The sequence below is a fragment of the Magnusiomyces paraingens genome, assembly GCF_902498895.1.
Source record: "Magnusiomyces paraingens strain CBS 517.90 genome assembly, contig: contig1, whole genome shotgun sequence".
NCBI classification, from domain to species: domain Eukaryota; kingdom Fungi; phylum Ascomycota; class Dipodascomycetes; order Dipodascales; family Dipodascaceae; genus Magnusiomyces; species Magnusiomyces paraingens.
The window spans coordinates 3,964,669-3,982,500 of record NW_022474067.1 but is presented as its reverse complement, the minus strand read 5'-3'; the positions used below and the strand labels follow the sequence as shown (position 1 = coordinate 3,982,500).

The window sequence follows — 17,832 nt, the reverse complement described above, 5'->3', positions numbered from 1 at the left end:
TTCTTCAGCAACTCTTTGGCTGGAACATGTACCTCTTCACCAATGTTACCGGCCAAAAGTACCCCAACCATTCCAAGTATGTTGTTAACCACTTTGTTCCCACTTCCCCCCTCTTTGATGAAAAGGACTTTATGGACATTGTCATTTCTGATCTCGGTATCATTACTACCTTGACTCTTCTTTACCTTTCTGTTCAAAAATGGGGATTGGCTACTGTTGCTTGCTACTACATTGTCCCTTACTTTTGGGTCAACCATTGGCTTGTCTTTATTACTTATCTCCAGCATACTGATCCTACTCTTCCTCATTACGACCATGAAGAGTGGAACTTTGCCAGAGGTGCTGCTGCTACTATTGACCGTGAGTTTGGTTTTATTGGCGAGTACATTTTCCATGATATTATTGAGACCCATGTTCTTCATCACTTTGTTTCCCGTATTCCCTTTTACAATGCGCGTGTTGCATCTGATGCTATTAAAAAGGTTTTGGGTGAACACTATCGTCATGATGATGGTAACATGGTTGCCTCCTTTTATAGAGCTGGCCGTGCTTGCCAGTTTATTGAGGGTGACAATGGTGTCAAGATGTTTAGAAACATTAACAACATTGGTGTTGCTCCCAAGGTTGATAAGAAGCTTTCCGAGTAAAGAAGGACTTTTTAACAATCTCTTTTCGTTATATTTGTTTTTTTTTTTTTTTTTTTCCCTTTTTCTGTTCAAATATATATTTGATATTTGACAAATGATTATATATAATACATAAGACTTTTTTTTTTCTTTTAAATAAAACATTTATTTTATTTAACTTTATTTATTTTATTTTACCTATTAACGTGATTGAAGTTTGAAGATTGATTTGTCCAATTTTAGAATTTTTTTTTTTAAAAAAATTTTAAGTATGAAATAAAGATCAAAGCTTTAAAAAAAAAAAAAAAAAAAAAAAACCAAAAACAAAACAATAGAAAACACATACAAAATTAACAATCTCACAATCACGATTTAAAAACTCTTTATTTTTTGGTTGGTTAGTTAGATTGTTGGATTAACAAGAAAAAAATTAAAAAAAATTAGAATAAATAAAAAGAAGATTATGATGTTGTTATGATGAGTAGCTGACTGGAACTGGCCGGTTGATATTAAAGGTATTTATATACTACTACCTTCACTACTACTACTACTACTACTACTACTACTATTACTATTACTACATCACTTTACTTGATTATTATTTTCAAGATGAGAGTTATTATTATGGAACAAAAAAAAAAAAAAGAGACGGTTAATGATTGATGATGATATATTTTATATAAAAAAAATTAAATTAAATTAAATTAAATTAATAATAAAAACCATCAACAACAACTATCACCGGACTTTCGCTTTTTATCAAAATGCGGATTTCAGCACTTTAAAACAATAAAAAAAAAAGAGAGTTTTTATTTTTAAATAATTATTTAAAAGCTACCAAGCCTTTGCAGAAACGGACAAACAAGAAATTTCTTTCTTTTCTTTCTTTCTTTCTCTATTACAAAAACTCCATCTCTTGCTATCTTTGAAAAAAAAAAAAAAAATACAATAAAAAAAAAAAACTACTAAAAAATAAAATAAAATAAAATAAAATAAAAAATAAAAAATAAAAAAAGAGAGAAAAAGACAGCGTTACACCTTTTATTTTTTTCCCCCCCCCAGTAGCGGCGGTTATTATTATTATTAATTATAATGATAATAACCACCACCACCACCACCACCACCACCACCGACCTTTCTTAAGTTGCTGACAACCAAAGCTTTCTTGATTGGATGATACATGCCCCAAAAAAAAAAAAAGAAAAAGTGTATATATAATAAATAGATAGATGATGACTACCATAAATTTGTATTTTTGTATTTGTTGTCAACTACTTGAATTAAATCTGTGGCGTGCCATTTTTTATTTTTTTTTTATTTTTGATGGGGAAAATATTAACAGGGGTTGTTAGTAACTTTGTTCTTGGCAAAAAAATAAAATAGTTGGGACAAAATTTTTTTTTTATTAATTTTATATAATAATAATAATAAACTTTATATTAAATCATCATCATCATCAAGTTATTTTACAAGTTCAATTAACTAATTATATATTTAATTATAACTGAGTTATTATAATTATAATTATTTATAACAAAACAAAAATAAAAACTAGTTGATTATATTAAAATTGACAAGAAAAAAAAAAAAAGAAAGAAAGAAAAATACCAAATAAGGAAATTAAAATGATATTACCTAATATGATAAAAATAAAACTTAAATATTGCTTCGTGAACCATTATTATTATTATTATTATTATTATTATTATTATTATTATTATTATTATTATTATTATTATTATTATTATTATTATTATTATTATTATTATTATTATTATTATTATTATTATTATTATTATTTTAACACCAAAATAAAAAATAAAAAATAAAAATAAAAAAAAAAATACATTTCATAAAATAACTACCTTTTTCTTCTATTTACAACTCCAAATCTAATGTTGCTTCCGCTTCAATCATCCCCTTAGCATACCCAAACTCCATCCTACCACGCTCAATATCCTTCTCACTAAACCCTAAAGACTCTTTCGAATGACTCAAAAATTCCTCAGGAGGCAAGGTTTTACGACCCAACTTGAAAACATACTTTGATAATCCCACTGCTGCAAGTTTCCCCCTCTGCTCATTATTTTGTCCTTTATTATTATTATTATTATTCTTATTATTATTCGATGGTGCAAACTCAAACCGTGATACAACAAACATCCACTTCCGGTCCCACCCAAGTACCCGTGACCGAACAACATACTTTTGATATGGCTTAATCTCTCGCTTAAATATGCATGCCACAGATCCTAATGGAACATAAGGATACCGTCCATCCCGAGCACGGTAATATAAAAAGGAATCCCGGAAAATATCAAGCAATAAATCTGATCTTGCTAAATCCAAATCTGTAAAATATGTCGAATTACTCTTATGTCCATTTAAATCACATTCCATAGCAACTGCACGACTCCAATACTCATTAGCATAATAAAGCCCACGAATTGAATGATCTGAACTAAATAATGTATGTGCTTGTGCTGCTGGAATAAGTTGTGGAGCTGGAGTTAGCGAAACAGTAGATGATGCTGCACTAACATTGATACTTGACGATTGACCACTAATTGACTTATTCTCATCCTCCAAATTATTTTCTTCATTTTTTTTCTCCACAATATGCTTAATTTCTTTATTATTATTATTATTATTCTTGTTTTTCTTCTTTTCCAACCTTGGAATAATGATTAAATATTTGGCCACATAATAGTAAAAATGTAACGACCATTTAAGCGGCAACACCTTATAATTGCCAATAAGAAAAACAATTAAAAAATACTTTGCAATGGTTGAAATTAACGAATAACTTGGTGTAGTAACAGCTCCCATTGTTGATACGTATTCGATTGTGGTATTACTCATAGTCGAAATGGGTGATAGTGGTGGTGGTGATAAAAAAAAACTAAAAAGGGTAAAGAGGAGGGAAATTCCAAGATATTTATTATTGTTATTATTGTTATTATTATTATTATAAGATTTTCTGGTTTATTATTCTTTCTTTTTATTCTTTTTTTTTAAATCTCTAAATTTAAAAAAAAAAACAAAAAAGCCGAGATTTAATAGCACAATTGAATATCACACACTAAACAAAACAATAAAAAGAAAAAAAAAAGTTTGTTTTCAAATCTTTTTTTTTTTTATTTTTATTTTTATTTTTATTTTTTTTTTGAGTCAGAAATTAATACTGAGATTTTTTTTTTTTTTTGAAAGGATGTGAAAAAAGAAGAAGGGGGCAGAAAGAGTGAAAGGAAAGGGAAGAATTGTTTGACCGGACAAGAAATATGATTTTGAAATCTTTCAAATAAAGTCTAAGCTTAGAAAATAAGAAAAATATACCACGTCCTTTTTTTTTAAAAAAAAAAATGGCTCGGTAAGTGCGGTTTTTTTTTTTTTTTTTTTTTTGTATCAACTCATCCAAAAAAAAAATATACACACATATACCGAAAATACATACAAATTAAAAAACGAAAAAACCAAAAATACACTTAACATACAACACACCTCCCCCATATTTAAATCCAGATCATCAAAAAGGACTTTAAATCTTAATGAAAAAAAAATAAAAAAAAAATCAATTATACTTGAAATTTACAAAAAAAAAAAAATAAATAAACAATAATACCATAAATATTATCCTTAAAACAAATACCCCAGAGAATTATTATAAATCTTTTCCCAAACACTAGGCGGAAACTCTTCCAACCGACGCTTCTCAGCCTCCAAAAATAACTTCTCTTCTTCATCCACCTTGCGCTTCTCCATGCACTCATAATCAATCTCCAACGCACCTACCCGGTGTGTCTTCTTCACCAATTTATACACCCAAAATGTAATAATGAAAATTGGAATCCCCACATACCCCGTGACAAATGACACGCTGTCAAAATCAAAGATAAATGCAGTAAAGTTCTTAAGTAGTGCAATCATACAACAAAATACCAATGCTACCCAACTACCAATCTTACCCAGCGGTGCACGATAAACCATCTTGGAAGTATCAATCTTTTGAGCTTCCATTCCCTTGACAAAACAAATATGAGTCCATAAAATACAAATCCAAGTCAATAATCCCATCACTGAAACAATATTGACAAAAATAGTAAAAACCCGTTGCGCACTCGACGAAATACACAACAAACTTAGCAACCCAAAAGTAGCAGTAAACCCAAGCGAAACATATGGAATACCAAACCGATTCACACGCAAAAATACCTTGGGAGCAATTCCATTCGATGCTAGCCCATACAATGTTCGTGTCGCAATGTACATATCTGAATTGGATCCAGACAAGATAAAAAGTAATAACGCTGCATTAATCACCTGGTCCAACTTACCAATCCCAGCATTAGTAATGGCAACAACAAATGGAGAAGCTGCTGCCCCTGTTTTCCCAGATTTTGTAAATGCAAGCCCAGCATCATTGTAAGGTACACACATACCCAAAAACAAAACAGAAACAATGTAAAATAAACAAATCCGATAAAATGTCAACTTAATGGCTCTTGGAATATTGCGCCGAGGATTCTCAGCCTCTCCAACAGTTACACCAACCAACTCAGTCCCCATAAAGGCAAATACTGCAGTCACCATCACACTCAAACTTGACACAACCTTCCCAGCACTCCCATGCATCACTTGCCCATTTTTTTCAAACGGTCTAAATGCCCCTGGATCTTTCCAATACCTAAACCCTCGGCGGTCATGATCTGGCCCCCCTCCAAGTGCAATCACCATAGTCAAGAAAATTAAACCCAACATGGTAACAACCTTGATGCATGAAAGCCAAAACTCCATCTCACCAAAAATCTTTACTCCAAATAAATTCAAAGTCACAAGTGTTACCAAAAATATAGCCACCCAAATCCCTGGATTCACAACCTCTCTAGATACCCAATACTGAATTACCAACGCTGCTGCAGTCAGCTGGTTAGGTGCCACAATAATATACTTGATGTAGTAAATCCAACCAACTGCAAACCCTAATGCAGGATCTGCAAACCGCGATGCATACCCAGGGAATCCCTCAGAAAGAGGTAGCCATGTTGCCATTTCTCCCAACGCACACATAACTAGCCACACAATTACTCCCACAATCATAAACGACAATAGCAGTGCTCCAGGACCTGCAGCAGCTAACGAGGCTCCAGATCCAATTACAAGACCCGTGCCCAGTGCACCACCAATTGCAATCATGGTGATGTGTCTTGCTTGCAAGTCTCGATTAAGTCCACCATGACCTGCACTATCGTTACCACCATTGGCGTCAAAGTCGCCGGAATGAGTATCTGATGAAGGCCCATTCACAACAGCTTCTTGATAGTAACCACTGTCATTATCTTCAGGTCCCTTCTTTTCGACAAATGAAGAAGAGGGTCCCTTTTTATTAAAGAGAGAAAGCTCAACAGAAGAGCTAGGCGAAGTTCCAGTCATAATCTCGCCATTTTTCTTGATGGGAGTCATTAGATTTTTGAAAGTATTAAACATTACTAATTAGATTTTTTTTTTATTTAAAAAAAAATGAATGAATGAATGAATGAAAGAAAGAAAGAAATAAAAGAAATGATTTGAAATGATGTTTGTGATAATAAACTATTAATATTTTAATTGAGAATGATGATGAAAAGAAATAACAAAAAAAAAAAATTATTACTCAAAAATGAGGAGATCTTCTTGCTTTTATATTACTCCCAAGACTATTTTGTAAAACATGTTCTGATATTGACGTGAAAAACGAATTTCTTTACTCAACGGTATGAGCATTAAGCCAATTCCTAAGTACATTTTAATGATTTATGCTTTTGACAATACGAAAAGTAAACACTTATTGTTATATTTGAAAATAAAGATAACAAGATCTATTTTTTTTTTTTTTTTTTTTTTTTGAATTTTCGTGATAAGAATAAAAAAATAAATTCAACTAAAATTCAAAAAAAAAAACATAAATTTTTAATCTTAATTAAATGCAAAATGTTTTTGTTAAACTTATTCTCTTGAATGCTTTCCCAGCATTGTAAACAAAATTTCTGCATGATTCAAGACTCATTGAGCCGCAGCTAGTCACAAAATAATTTTTTTTTTTATTCTTATAAAAATTCCAAATTAAACAGTATGTCAACACCATACAAAAAGAAACATATTGATTAAATAAAACTACACTATATACACATCTCCCAAAAAAAACTACATTCATTACTCCTTTTCTTTTTTTTAAAACAAATAACCAAGCGTATTGTTGTAAATCTTCTTAGCCATTGACGGAGGATTATCAATCTCGTCTTGGATTTGCTGCTTCAAAAACTCCTCCTCCTCACGATCAATCTCGTGTCGAAGGGATGGGTAAAAGTCAATTTCCGTGGGCTTAATATACTTAGTCTTCATAATCACCTTGTAGCCCAAAATCAAAATCAAAAAGATAGGAATACCAATGTAACCTGTGATAAATGCAGTCTTGTCAAACTTAAAGACAAACGCAGTAAAGTTCTTAATCAGTGCAATAACAATACAAAAACCAAGAGCAATCCAACTGCCATATGGTCTAAAAGGTGCCTTGTAGACAATCTCACTATCAGGAATACCTTGTGCCTTCATGCCTTTAACAAAACAAATATGTGTAATCAAAATGCAAATCCAAGTCAACAGACCCATAATAGAAACAACATTGACAAAATATGTAAAAACCTTTGCAGAACTTTGAGACGTACTCAGATAAGCAAGTCCACAAAACATGGAAGAAAATAACAGCGATACATATGGAATGCCCCATCGATTTACCTTGAGGAAAATCTTGGGGGCCTTGCCATTGGCTGCCATTGCATAAAGCGTTCTTGTAGCAATGTACAGGTCTGAATTAGAACTTGAAAAGATAAAAATCAAAATGCATGCATTAATGATTTGATTCAATTTACCAATCCCAGCATTTGAAATAGCAACAACAAAGGGAGAAGCAGCTGCACTGGTTGTTGCCGTATTGGCAAATGCAAGCTTGGAATCATTGTAGGGAACACACATGCCCAAAAAGAGAGTCGAAACAACGTAAAAAAGCAAAATACGATAAAAAGTCAACTTAATGGCACGGGGGATGTTACGGCGAGGATTCTCAGCTTCACCAACTGTAACACCAACAAGTTCTGTACCCAAAAAGGCAAAAACTGCAGTGACAAGTACAGATGCCCATGCAACAAATCTACCCTCAGGACCCTCAATAGTGTGACCATTTTTTGAATACTCTTTAAACGCACCGGGGTTTTTCCAATATCTAAATCCTCTTCGGTCATGATCAGGGCCACCACCAAGTGCAATGATAAAAGTAGTAATGATAAGACCTAACATGGTAATAACCTTCAAACAAGAAAGCCAAAACTCAAGTTCACCAAAAATCTTAACACCAAACATATTCAACAAAATAATCACAACAAGGAAAACAGTAATCCACACACCAGGATTCACCTTTTCTCGTGGCAACCAATATTGAATAACTAGTGCACCAGCCACCAACTGATTCGGTGTCACAATAATGTATTTGAAGTAGTAAACCCAACCAACCGCAAAACCAAGGCATGGGTCACAGAAACGAGAGGCATAGCCAGGGAAACCTTCAGAAAGCGGGAGCCAGGTGGCCATTTCACCCAAAGCACACATAACCAAGTACACAATAAAACCAACAATAATAAAAGATAGAAACAGGGCTGCTGGGCCAGCCTGGGCCAGAGCAGAACCTGAACCAATCACTAATCCAGTCCCCAGAGCACCACCAATGGCAATCATGGTAATGTGTCGGGCCTTCAAGTCTCTGCGCAATTTGCCACCAGCTTCTTCAATAGCCTTGGATCCAACACCGTGTATTGCCTTATTTTCTTCCATCATGGCTTCTGGAATTGTGTCTGTGTATGTGAAGATGTCCTTGTCATTGCCAAATTCTGCCGTCTGGTTGCTCAAAATTTTTTCGTCATAACCAAGAGGCCGGCTGCCTTCCAGATCATTATTAAAATTTGACTTTTCCATTTTTTTTTTCTTTTTCTTTTTTTGTTATCTGGGAATATGCTAAATGAAGAAACCCAACTAATTACAGATGAAGAAAAAATATATATATATATGCAGAAATAAATAATATGGAGGAAACGTGGAGTTGAATGCAAAAATTGAAATATGGGGAAAAGGGAAGCAAAAGAATAAAATAGAAGAAAAATTGGGGAAGAAAGAAAGATGGAAAAGAATAAAAAAAAAGATTAGAATAAAAAATTTTTTTTTAACTAAAGACGTCTGTTTGCTATTTATATAAAAAAAGTAAATGCTATACAATAATTGTTTATGCTTCAATTTGAAATAGTCTTCCGACAAATTTTTTCATCCTACAAAGTATAAATAATCCAAATTGCATGAAATTTTGATTAGTTAAGCTTGTTTACCTCTAAAACCTTTACAATAAGAGAAAGTATATATATTATTTTAATAGAAAGAGGAAGAAAATAACCTTTCTCCTTCATATCCAATAGATCTAGGTAAAAAAAAAAAGACAGGCGGGACATGGCGTAAAAATCCAACAATGGAAAAAAAAAAGTATTCGTATGGATACCTTGAGCCTGGAAAAAGCAGGATAAAGCGGGGTTCCCATGAAAAAAGATGAAATAAATCGAAAGTTTAGTTTTCTTATCTTTTGCTTTCTTAAACTTGCTTCTATGACTACTTTTTCAAAAATATACTTTGCTTAAGGTTATTTAGACTTTTATATATATATATATAAATATATATAAATATATATATATATATATATATATATATATATATATATATATATTTATATATATTTTCAAATATTGCTTCACTTAAATATTTGGGTAAATGAAATCAAATAAAAATATTGAATTCGAGCAACTACCAATTTGTTTGAAATGTAAAAGTTATTTTTTTTTAAAAAAAATAACAAATTGTTACCTTATTTTTTTTTTTTTCCAGGGCCAACTCGCCGCCAAAAACCGTATTTTTAACAATAGGTGACCGTTATTTCTACAAAACAGGAAATAAATAGTAGTCATTAACTAGTTGTGAACTGGGAATCGTTGAAGGCTAAAAAACACGTTCTTCTTTTCTTTCATAGTGGAAATTGTTTTTTTTTTTTCATTTTCACTATCAAACAAAAAAAAAAGATTATCTATAACCTTGAAATTAATCAAAAAATTTAAGACTTTCATAAAAATAGCAAATAAAAATTAAACGTCATACCAAAAAAAAACAAAATAATTTTTTTTTTCTTGGAGATGGATAAACGGTAGAAAGCAATTCCATCTTAGTGCGCTGATGGATTGAAGCAATGCGAAATAAAGTTATTGCCGTCCATACCCTTCTTGGCGCACACTTTGGTGATGAAGTACCATTTTTTTTTACGTGTCATATAAACTTTAAGAAAAATTTTTTTTTTATATCTATATATTCATCTTTAAATTCTTTTGTTCTTTTCCTTGTTTGAAAGACCTATATAGAAAAAAAACATCAAATCAATTAAAAGTTATCGAATCATGTACTTTCTTTTTTTTGGGCTCAAATTTTTACTTAATCTAAAGCTTTTTTTTTTTTTTTTTTGATTTCTGTTAAACATAAACGTCTCCAAATTCCTTCAGAATTATGTTCGGTAAACTGCGGGATGTAAAGCCAACATAATGATTATGCTTAAGCCTATTTACTATGTTAACGTTATATATATACAGGTACTTGGTTAGTACACTATTGGTGACCAACCCAGACGCCATCATGAAATATTTAGAAAACTCCTTCATATTTATGTATATATACGAAATCCATGAACGAATAGTGGCCTACTGAAATATTCATAAACGATTTAGATTTTAAGTGTTAATATTTTTGTATCTTTAAAGGTTATTTTACGGCAAATATTTGCAAAAAAAATCATTATGGAAGAAAAAAAAACATCCGAGATTTTTTTTACTGGTAGCAGATCCAATTATGGAATCTCTTCCGCGATAATTCTATTTTGACAATATACTGAAATAGACCCACTTAAAACATAAATATACAAATTCAGGACTGGCCTAGCTTTTAAATTATATTTTAAATTTTTTTTTTTTTCATTTTTATCTGTATTGTTATATTTATAAAAATTTCAGTAAATGAGGGGACAGGCCTAAGTATGGTCATCTATTCACAACATTAAGCCCTTATTTCCTCGAGGCTACAAAAAGTTTTTCCGTGCCAACATACTAAATTGCTCGCTGTTGGATTCTAAAAAAAAAAAAAATTGTAGAATTGAGTATAGACTTTAGTAGAGTGTGAATATATTTTGGGAAATTAAATTTATCTAAATGAATGATGGAACTATCTACTTCAAACATGATAACTGATTATTTCTTATGAGAACTTCTGAGCTATTGATATTACTAAAAAAGCCGTTTTATGTTGAAAAAAAAAACTTTCACTTAACATGTGCCAACCTTACATGCCTAGAAAACGGTATTCAGTTTTGAAAAAATCATTACATGTGAGATCAAAAAAATATTCTTACAAAAAGATTTGCCTGTATTTGAGCTTTGAATCATAGAAGAATTACTTAAAAAAGATTTAAAAAATAGTCAATAGCTTTCTAAAAATAGTGGTTATTTTATTATTTTGAGAAATTTCCATGAAAAATGCCAAGAATTTCGATATTCTATGAAAAAAATCATGAAAACAAGTAGCACAACAATGAATTGAATCTTACTAATAAAGTAATTTAAATGAAAAAAAGGCAACCAATCTACCGACATTTAATAAAAACTTACATTTCCATGATTTTTTTTTTCAAATAAATAGCGAACGATGTACAATAATACTTGATCAATAATTGGTTAGGTTTCCCTTGAAAAGAATCAAAGACACACTTTTTCTAGAATAACTTTAAAAACTTGCCAAGAGCACCTTAAAAAAAATCCAGTTAAAATAATTTTACCGACGGAGTTAAAGCATCATATTGTTCAAGGATTCAATGAAAAAAAAATGAGCAGAGAACTAATAAGATTTGAGCACAATCTTATCATTTATAAATACTGAATGTTCTTAAACTATTTATGTAAACAATACAATCAAAAATAAGAATAACCAAAAAATCTTTACTATGATTTTTATTAACAGCCAACATTAAATTTGAAACATTTTTAAAAAAAAAATTATGTCTTGGGAAATATTCAAGAAAAAAAAAACTTTTTGGGTTTACCCCACGACTACCAAAATCGTTGCGGGGTATTTACTGTTAGGTCACGTGAAACATTAAGTAGCATTTTATGGTTAGGGCTTAATTTAACATTTTAAAACTTTTTAACTTCGTTGCAATGCCCTACCGTACAAAAATATACCAAATATCGGGAACTTTTAGAATAACGACATGAAAGACTTGAAAAGTTTTTGAATCTCAGCAGTATATATTCTTCAAATACAAAATAAATAAAATTTTTTAATAAAAATACCTGGCTAAATACTTTTTATTCACGAGTTATCAGTTTTTTTTTTTAAGCTGAACTCTAGTAAATCTATACACCAAAGAACAAAAAATTAAGAAATTTCTTTCAACAATGCTTAATAAATGATTCAACCATATCATAATGATGTATAATTTTTTAGTTTCATTTTAGCAATGAATATTTTCATTGTTATTAGGTTTACAAACTATAGTTGACGTATCTTTTATAAAGACCGTCCAGGTTTATTTGTTTTTTTGCAACTATGACATGGCTTCATTTTTTAAAAAAAATTCAAACTTTGAAACCCCCACCTTTAACTCAATCAAAATTAAAAAGCAAACAAATTTTATCAATTACTTTAAATTGTTTTTATATAAAAATATTTAGTTTTTCGAGATACTTTTTCATTTTTAACATTTTTCAAAAAAACTTACTACCCCGCTCAATAAATGTATTATTAATACCATTTATACAAATAATATATATATATATACATATTTTTTTTTTTTACATTTCAAGTTATTTATTTGATATTTTCTTGTTAATATTATCTTATCGTTAGTTTCATTGTTTCTTAATGAATAATCCTGTTCTCATTTATCTATGTCAAAGGGTTAGGGTTGTTACCCTAACCTTAGCAATTTACCTTTTGTGAAAAATTTCCTGAAAAAAAAAAAAAACGGGATTTATTTGCTTCTCACCAAACTTTTAAAAAGTATGATACTTAGGCCGTCTTATACAAGTTTATTACGCCAAAGTATCCGTCTAAGAAATAGGAGCATTTCCCCGATAATACAAAATTATCGAAAAGTTGAAACTTATACGCCAAGTTCTAACTTGTATGTACAATAGGGTCACTTTGGGAAGATAACACACATTCTTCTAACACTATATTTCTAGATACGAAAACATAATAATGCCACCAACTCGTTCCGCTGAATCCGCTTTTGAATCCGAAGATTCCTCTGCCAAGAGAGTGAAAGTTGATGATGAAAAATCTACAGAACAAACTTCTGCTGAACAAACTAGTACTTCGACAGAAAAACCGGCTGTAAAGTCATACTCTGCGCCCAATGCTGGAATTTCGGAAATTGATGTTGGAATTACCCAGTTTCTGAGTCCTGATTTGAAAGGATTTAAAGGTATTTTGAAACAAAGATACTCTGACTTTTTGGTCAATGAAATTGATAAGGACGGTAATGTTGTTCATCTTACTGATACCGGATTTTCTGACAAACGTGACAGAAGAAAAGAAAGAAGAGAAGAACAGAGATCCACTGATGATCAAGACACCAAACCAACAAAAACTCCTTTTGAACTTAAACCAGAAAACCGTGAGAAATTGGTAAGCCTTCTTGGTGAAAAGACTGTTAATGATATGGTCGATCTTTTGACCAATGGATCTAAAGTTGTTACCGAAACTCCAATTGAAGATAAAGATGATCGTACTGTTATCCACAGAACTGTGCGCGAAGCATTTGAATCTCGCTTAGAAACCCGAACTACCCCTGAGAATACATTCATTATTACTCTTTCATCCGGAAACAATAAGTTCAGATCTAAAGCAGATCGTCTTGGAAAGAGCAGTGTGGGAGCTGCAAATGCCAATATTGGTCTCCAAAAAAACTTTCTTCATTTTACTCTTTACAAAGAAAACAAAGAAACCATGCAAGTTGCCAATTTACTTTCGAAGTTTCTTCGCGTTCCTCCTAAAACCGTTACTTATGCCGGTACAAAGGATCGTCGCGGTGTCACTGTTCAACGTGCCTGTATTTCAAAGACTCAAGCCGAGCGTCTTAATGGCTTAAACCGAACTTTGAGAGGTATCAAGCTTGGCGGGTTCAAGTATGAAGATTACCAACTTAAACTTGGAGATCTCAAAGGCAATGAATTTTACATTACTATTAGAAATGTTGATGAGAAAGACAATGATGTTATCAATGCTGCGCTCTCGTCTCTTCGTGATAATGGCTTTATCAACTATTACGGTATGCAAAGATTTGGTACCTTCTCAATCTCTACCCACACTATTGGTGTTCACATCCTGAAATCTGATTGGGAGACTGCTACTAGCCTCATTTTGTCACCCCAAGAACTTGTTATTCCAGAAAGTGTTGAAGCTCGGAAAGTTTGGAGTGAGACTGGTGACGCAAAGAAAGCGTTACCATTAATGCCCAGAAAGTGTGTTGCGGAGCACTCTATTTTGGAAGTTCTGAGTGAAACCCCTAACAGCCATTTTAATGCTGTTATGAGAATACCCCGGAATCTGCGCATTATGTATGGACATGCTTACCAGAGTTACATTTGGAACACTGTCGCCAGTGAACGCATTAAGAGATTTGGTGCTAAAATCATTGAGGGTGACCTGGTTCTTGTGGATGAAGCTGAAAAGGCTGCTGCCAAGGCTGAACAAGCTGAAGAGGACGACGAAGACTTTGGCGAAGAAGATGTTAAACCCGATGTTTTTGTACGTGCTCGACCCGTCACTAAAGAGGAAATTGAATCTGGTAAAAAGACAATTTTTGATGTTGTTCTTCCCACACCAGGATTTGATATTAAATACCCTGAAAACGAACTTAAGCAGGTCTACATTGATGAAATGAAGAAGGATGGTTTGGACCCTGATAACATGAGACGTAACATCCGTGAATTTTCTTTGGCCGGTAGTTACAGATACCTTCTTTCTCGCCCTGATGTTGTTGAATGGTGGATTAGAAAGTATGATAGCGACACAGAACAAATGGTTAAGACCGATTTGGATTTGTTGCAGGAGGAACTTCCGGAGGACAAGCGTATCATTGAAAACTTGGATGAAGGTTCTAAGGTTGCAGTGCTGTTGAAGATCCAGCTGGGAACCGCCCAATATGCTACCATGGCTCTTAGAGAAGTAATGAAATTAGACACTAAGCGACGTGGTGATGGTCTTGATGTAAGAAATACAAAGAATTAAACAAGTAATGTTTATGTTTTTTTGAGGTATATAATGACCCTAATATTTATGAAAAGCATTTAATAGAGTTATTTTTTTTAGTTTATCATTTTTGTATATTTGTTCTTGGCTTTAAAAATCGATGGGACTGTTTCACTGAGTTAACAATTGATTCTTTGACAAATATATTTTAGTCGAATTAAGCTTTTAATGAAATATTTTAAAATCAGACTTTCATAAAATTGAAAAACCCCTTTTCAATCTTTTTTCTTTACGTTTTAAGTTAGTCTGTGTGCTTATGATTAACCTACTAGTAAATACAATGTTACTTAAAATAACTCATGATTGCACGTGTGGCTTACCAAATTAGGTAAGCCGCACAAGGTTCTAACCTTTCAAGTTACCACATATTGGATTTTAATTGACTGGTTTCACCGGAACCCACCTTAGTTGTTACATTCATATCCGGTCAACATCTGTTAAATCGATTTCCCCTTTCCCTTCTTTATCAAAGTAAAAATGACTATAAAAGAACGCCATTTATTTGTTTTGGTTCATGGGTATGATATATCATTATAGAATTTTTTTTCATTTTAATTTTATCGAACTATATGTGTTTACTAATCAAACTATAACTAGGCTCTTTGGGAGACCTACGAACCTGGAATGCGTCAAAGAGTCGCTTGAATCTGAATTTCCTCCTTCAAAAATTGATGAACATGGCGTCGACATTTTTCTTATTCAAGGAAATGCTGCATTTTATTCTTATGATGGGATTCGGGTCGGTGGACTTAGAATTGTGAATGAAGTAAGTTGTACATGTGCTTAGTAGGAAATGATGTCTAACGTAAGGCAACATAGGTCTCGGATTACTTGAAAAAAATGAACGGCAAACCGGGAGACAAAACACAAAAAGATATTGTCTACACAAAAATTTCTTTTGTAGGATATTCCCTAGGTGGACTATGGTGTCGGTTTGCAATTGGCGAGTTTTATCGACGTGATATTTTTCTCTGTCCTAATAAAAAAGATAACGGCGCAAACAAGCCTGAATGGTTACGTCAACAACTTTCACCAGAAATCTATACCACTTTTGCCACTCCTCATCTTGGCAATGTTTTTCAAGGAAGTAAGCCTAGAGCTCGTTTTTTTAACGTTCTTGGTTCAAGTTTATTAGGATACTCTGGTCAGGATCTCTTTTTAGTGCCTGCTGAAAACACAGTTCCCAATGGGGACTGGATACTTGAAAATGATGCTTGGAAAGGAAAATCTTTATTGTCGATAATGAGTGATCCAGAAAGTGTTTTTTTTAAAGGTCTCAAACAATTTCGAGAAAGAATCATCTATGCTAATGCAGTTAACGATCTAACGGTCCCCTTTCATACAGGGTATATGAGCCTTCAAAACCCGTTTCGAAAAAGTGGTCATGTTCTTCTCAAAATGGTGACGTTATCGTCTGATTCTAAAGATTTAAGTAATGCGAACCAAGGCGATAGTGTTATAGACGAGAACACTCCCTTGGCCAAGGATCTGAAAACAGAAGGAAACATACGCCAAGTAGTAGTTGATGTCAGTAGATCTAGATATATTGCACATCCTTTTACAATAGATAAAGATGACAAGCAAAAGGGTAAATCATCATCGAACTCTACTCCTTCATACTGGGGTGTTTTGACCACTCTCGTTGTTCTGGGACCAATTGTTTTTCCTATTGTGATTCTTGTTTCAGGTATTGCGACATTATTTAGCTCTTGGAGAGTAAGAAATCTAAAAGGCGATACAGCTGGTGGCATCAAGGAGCCTGCTGTTGTACCAAGAAAACGAAGAAACTCGCTTAAAGAAGAAATTGCTGAAGCGACTGGCCGTGCGATAGACGATTACGTTGTTGAGACAGACTCCACTGAAGTCGAGGGAAACAGTGCTGTAGAAAGGGATGAGGAAGAAATAGATGAAACAGACGATAATTATAATTTGGAAAGTGGAGTTCCTCTTTTTGATAAATCTGTTCCTTACCTGAATCTTTCGGAGGATGTCAAGCAGATGTATTTTAATTTGAATGGTAACGGCTCAGGTACAAGCGAAGCCAACTCCAACAAAGGCTTGATTTGGGACAAGAGAATGGTTTATCTTTATCGGTTTAATACACACAGCGAAATCATCAATCGAATGAATTTTAAAAACAATAGAGGACGTTATGTCGTTCAAGATTGGGTTAAAAGTATTTCAAGTAAATTGTAATTATCATTCAAGGTCTTTAGTTTTTTTTTTTTGAACAAATAAGTGATATATTTGTAAATGAATTTATTATTATTATTACTATTTTTGTTGTTTATTGTCGACAGGATTCAGGTCCTTGAATCTACATTGGCGTATTTCAAACTTTTAAGAAACTAAGCTCATTATAATTATTACTCTAAATCTTGAATATGATAATAAAATGTACACTTATAAGTGTATATCATAATCGATTATGATTATCACCGTTATATATATCTGAAAAGTTGATAATCTAAAGTTTAAATAGTTAACCATTAATCATTGTACAACTGAAGGGAAAAAAAAATTTTTTTCTGTTCGATGAATATGTCATTTTAAAAAGACTTCAATTTGTTTGGCATGAATGTTATGTTTTTGTAAACTTATTTAGTGTGTTAACAATTTTTTGAGAAATTAAAAACAGAACTTTCTTATCTTGCTAGTGAAAACTATACCCTATTAAAAACAAAAAAGGTCTTTTTAAATAAATTTATTTTTTCTAAGTAAAAATTAAAATAAAATGCATCTCAACCTCCCATAAAGGCTCTTAACAATAGGTGTTAGTTGTTATTTGTTC

General features: G+C 32.2%; 6 protein-coding genes across 6 annotated transcripts in view; 3 read left to right on the top strand and 3 right to left on the bottom strand.

Moving 5' to 3' along the window:
* Nucleotides 1–647, top strand: part of SAPINGB_P001187 (uncharacterized protein) — a gene marked incomplete at both ends in the record, with an annotated part of 1,263 nt that extends 616 nt beyond the window's left edge. The window contains one exon of the mRNA XM_031995910.1: nucleotides 1–647. This exon is cut by the window's left edge and continues 616 nt beyond it. Coding sequence (XP_031851801.1) covers nucleotides 1–647 — 647 coding nt within the window.
* Nucleotides 648–2,504: 1,857 nt separating this feature from the next.
* On the bottom strand, nucleotides 2,505–3,455 carry SAPINGB_P001186 (uncharacterized protein; the record flags this gene model as incomplete). The annotated part of the gene is made up of 1 exon (XM_031995909.1): nucleotides 2,505–3,455. One exon carries the CDS (start codon nucleotides 3,453–3,455, stop codon nucleotides 2,505–2,507), a length of 951 nt encoding a protein of 316 aa, XP_031851800.1.
* Nucleotides 3,456–4,262: 807 nt separating this feature from the next.
* Nucleotides 4,263–6,086, bottom strand: SAPINGB_P001185 (uncharacterized protein; the record flags this gene model as incomplete). The annotated part of the gene is made up of 1 exon (XM_031995908.1): nucleotides 4,263–6,086. One exon carries the CDS (start codon nucleotides 6,084–6,086, stop codon nucleotides 4,263–4,265), a length of 1,824 nt encoding a protein of 607 aa, XP_031851799.1.
* A 747-nt stretch (nucleotides 6,087–6,833) lies between these two features.
* SAPINGB_P001184 (uncharacterized protein) lies at nucleotides 6,834–8,627 on the bottom strand (the record flags this gene model as incomplete). Its single annotated transcript, XM_031995907.1, has 1 exon — nucleotides 6,834–8,627. One exon carries the CDS (start codon nucleotides 8,625–8,627, stop codon nucleotides 6,834–6,836), a length of 1,794 nt encoding a protein of 597 aa, XP_031851798.1.
* Nucleotides 8,628–12,986: 4,359 nt separating this feature from the next.
* Nucleotides 12,987–15,020, top strand: SAPINGB_P001183 (uncharacterized protein; the record flags this gene model as incomplete). The annotated part of the gene is made up of 1 exon (XM_031995906.1): nucleotides 12,987–15,020. The coding sequence occupies one exon, from the start codon at nucleotides 12,987–12,989 to the stop codon at nucleotides 15,018–15,020; it is 2,034 nt and encodes a 677-aa protein (XP_031851797.1).
* Nucleotides 15,021–15,518: 498 nt separating this feature from the next.
* SAPINGB_P001182 (uncharacterized protein) lies at nucleotides 15,519–17,237 on the top strand (the record flags this gene model as incomplete). The annotated part of the gene is made up of 3 exons (XM_031995905.1): nucleotides 15,519–15,559; nucleotides 15,639–15,807; nucleotides 15,861–17,237. 3 exons carry the CDS (start codon nucleotides 15,519–15,521, stop codon nucleotides 17,235–17,237), a joined length of 1,587 nt encoding a protein of 528 aa, XP_031851796.1.
* Between the last annotated feature and the right edge of the window lie 595 nt (nucleotides 17,238–17,832).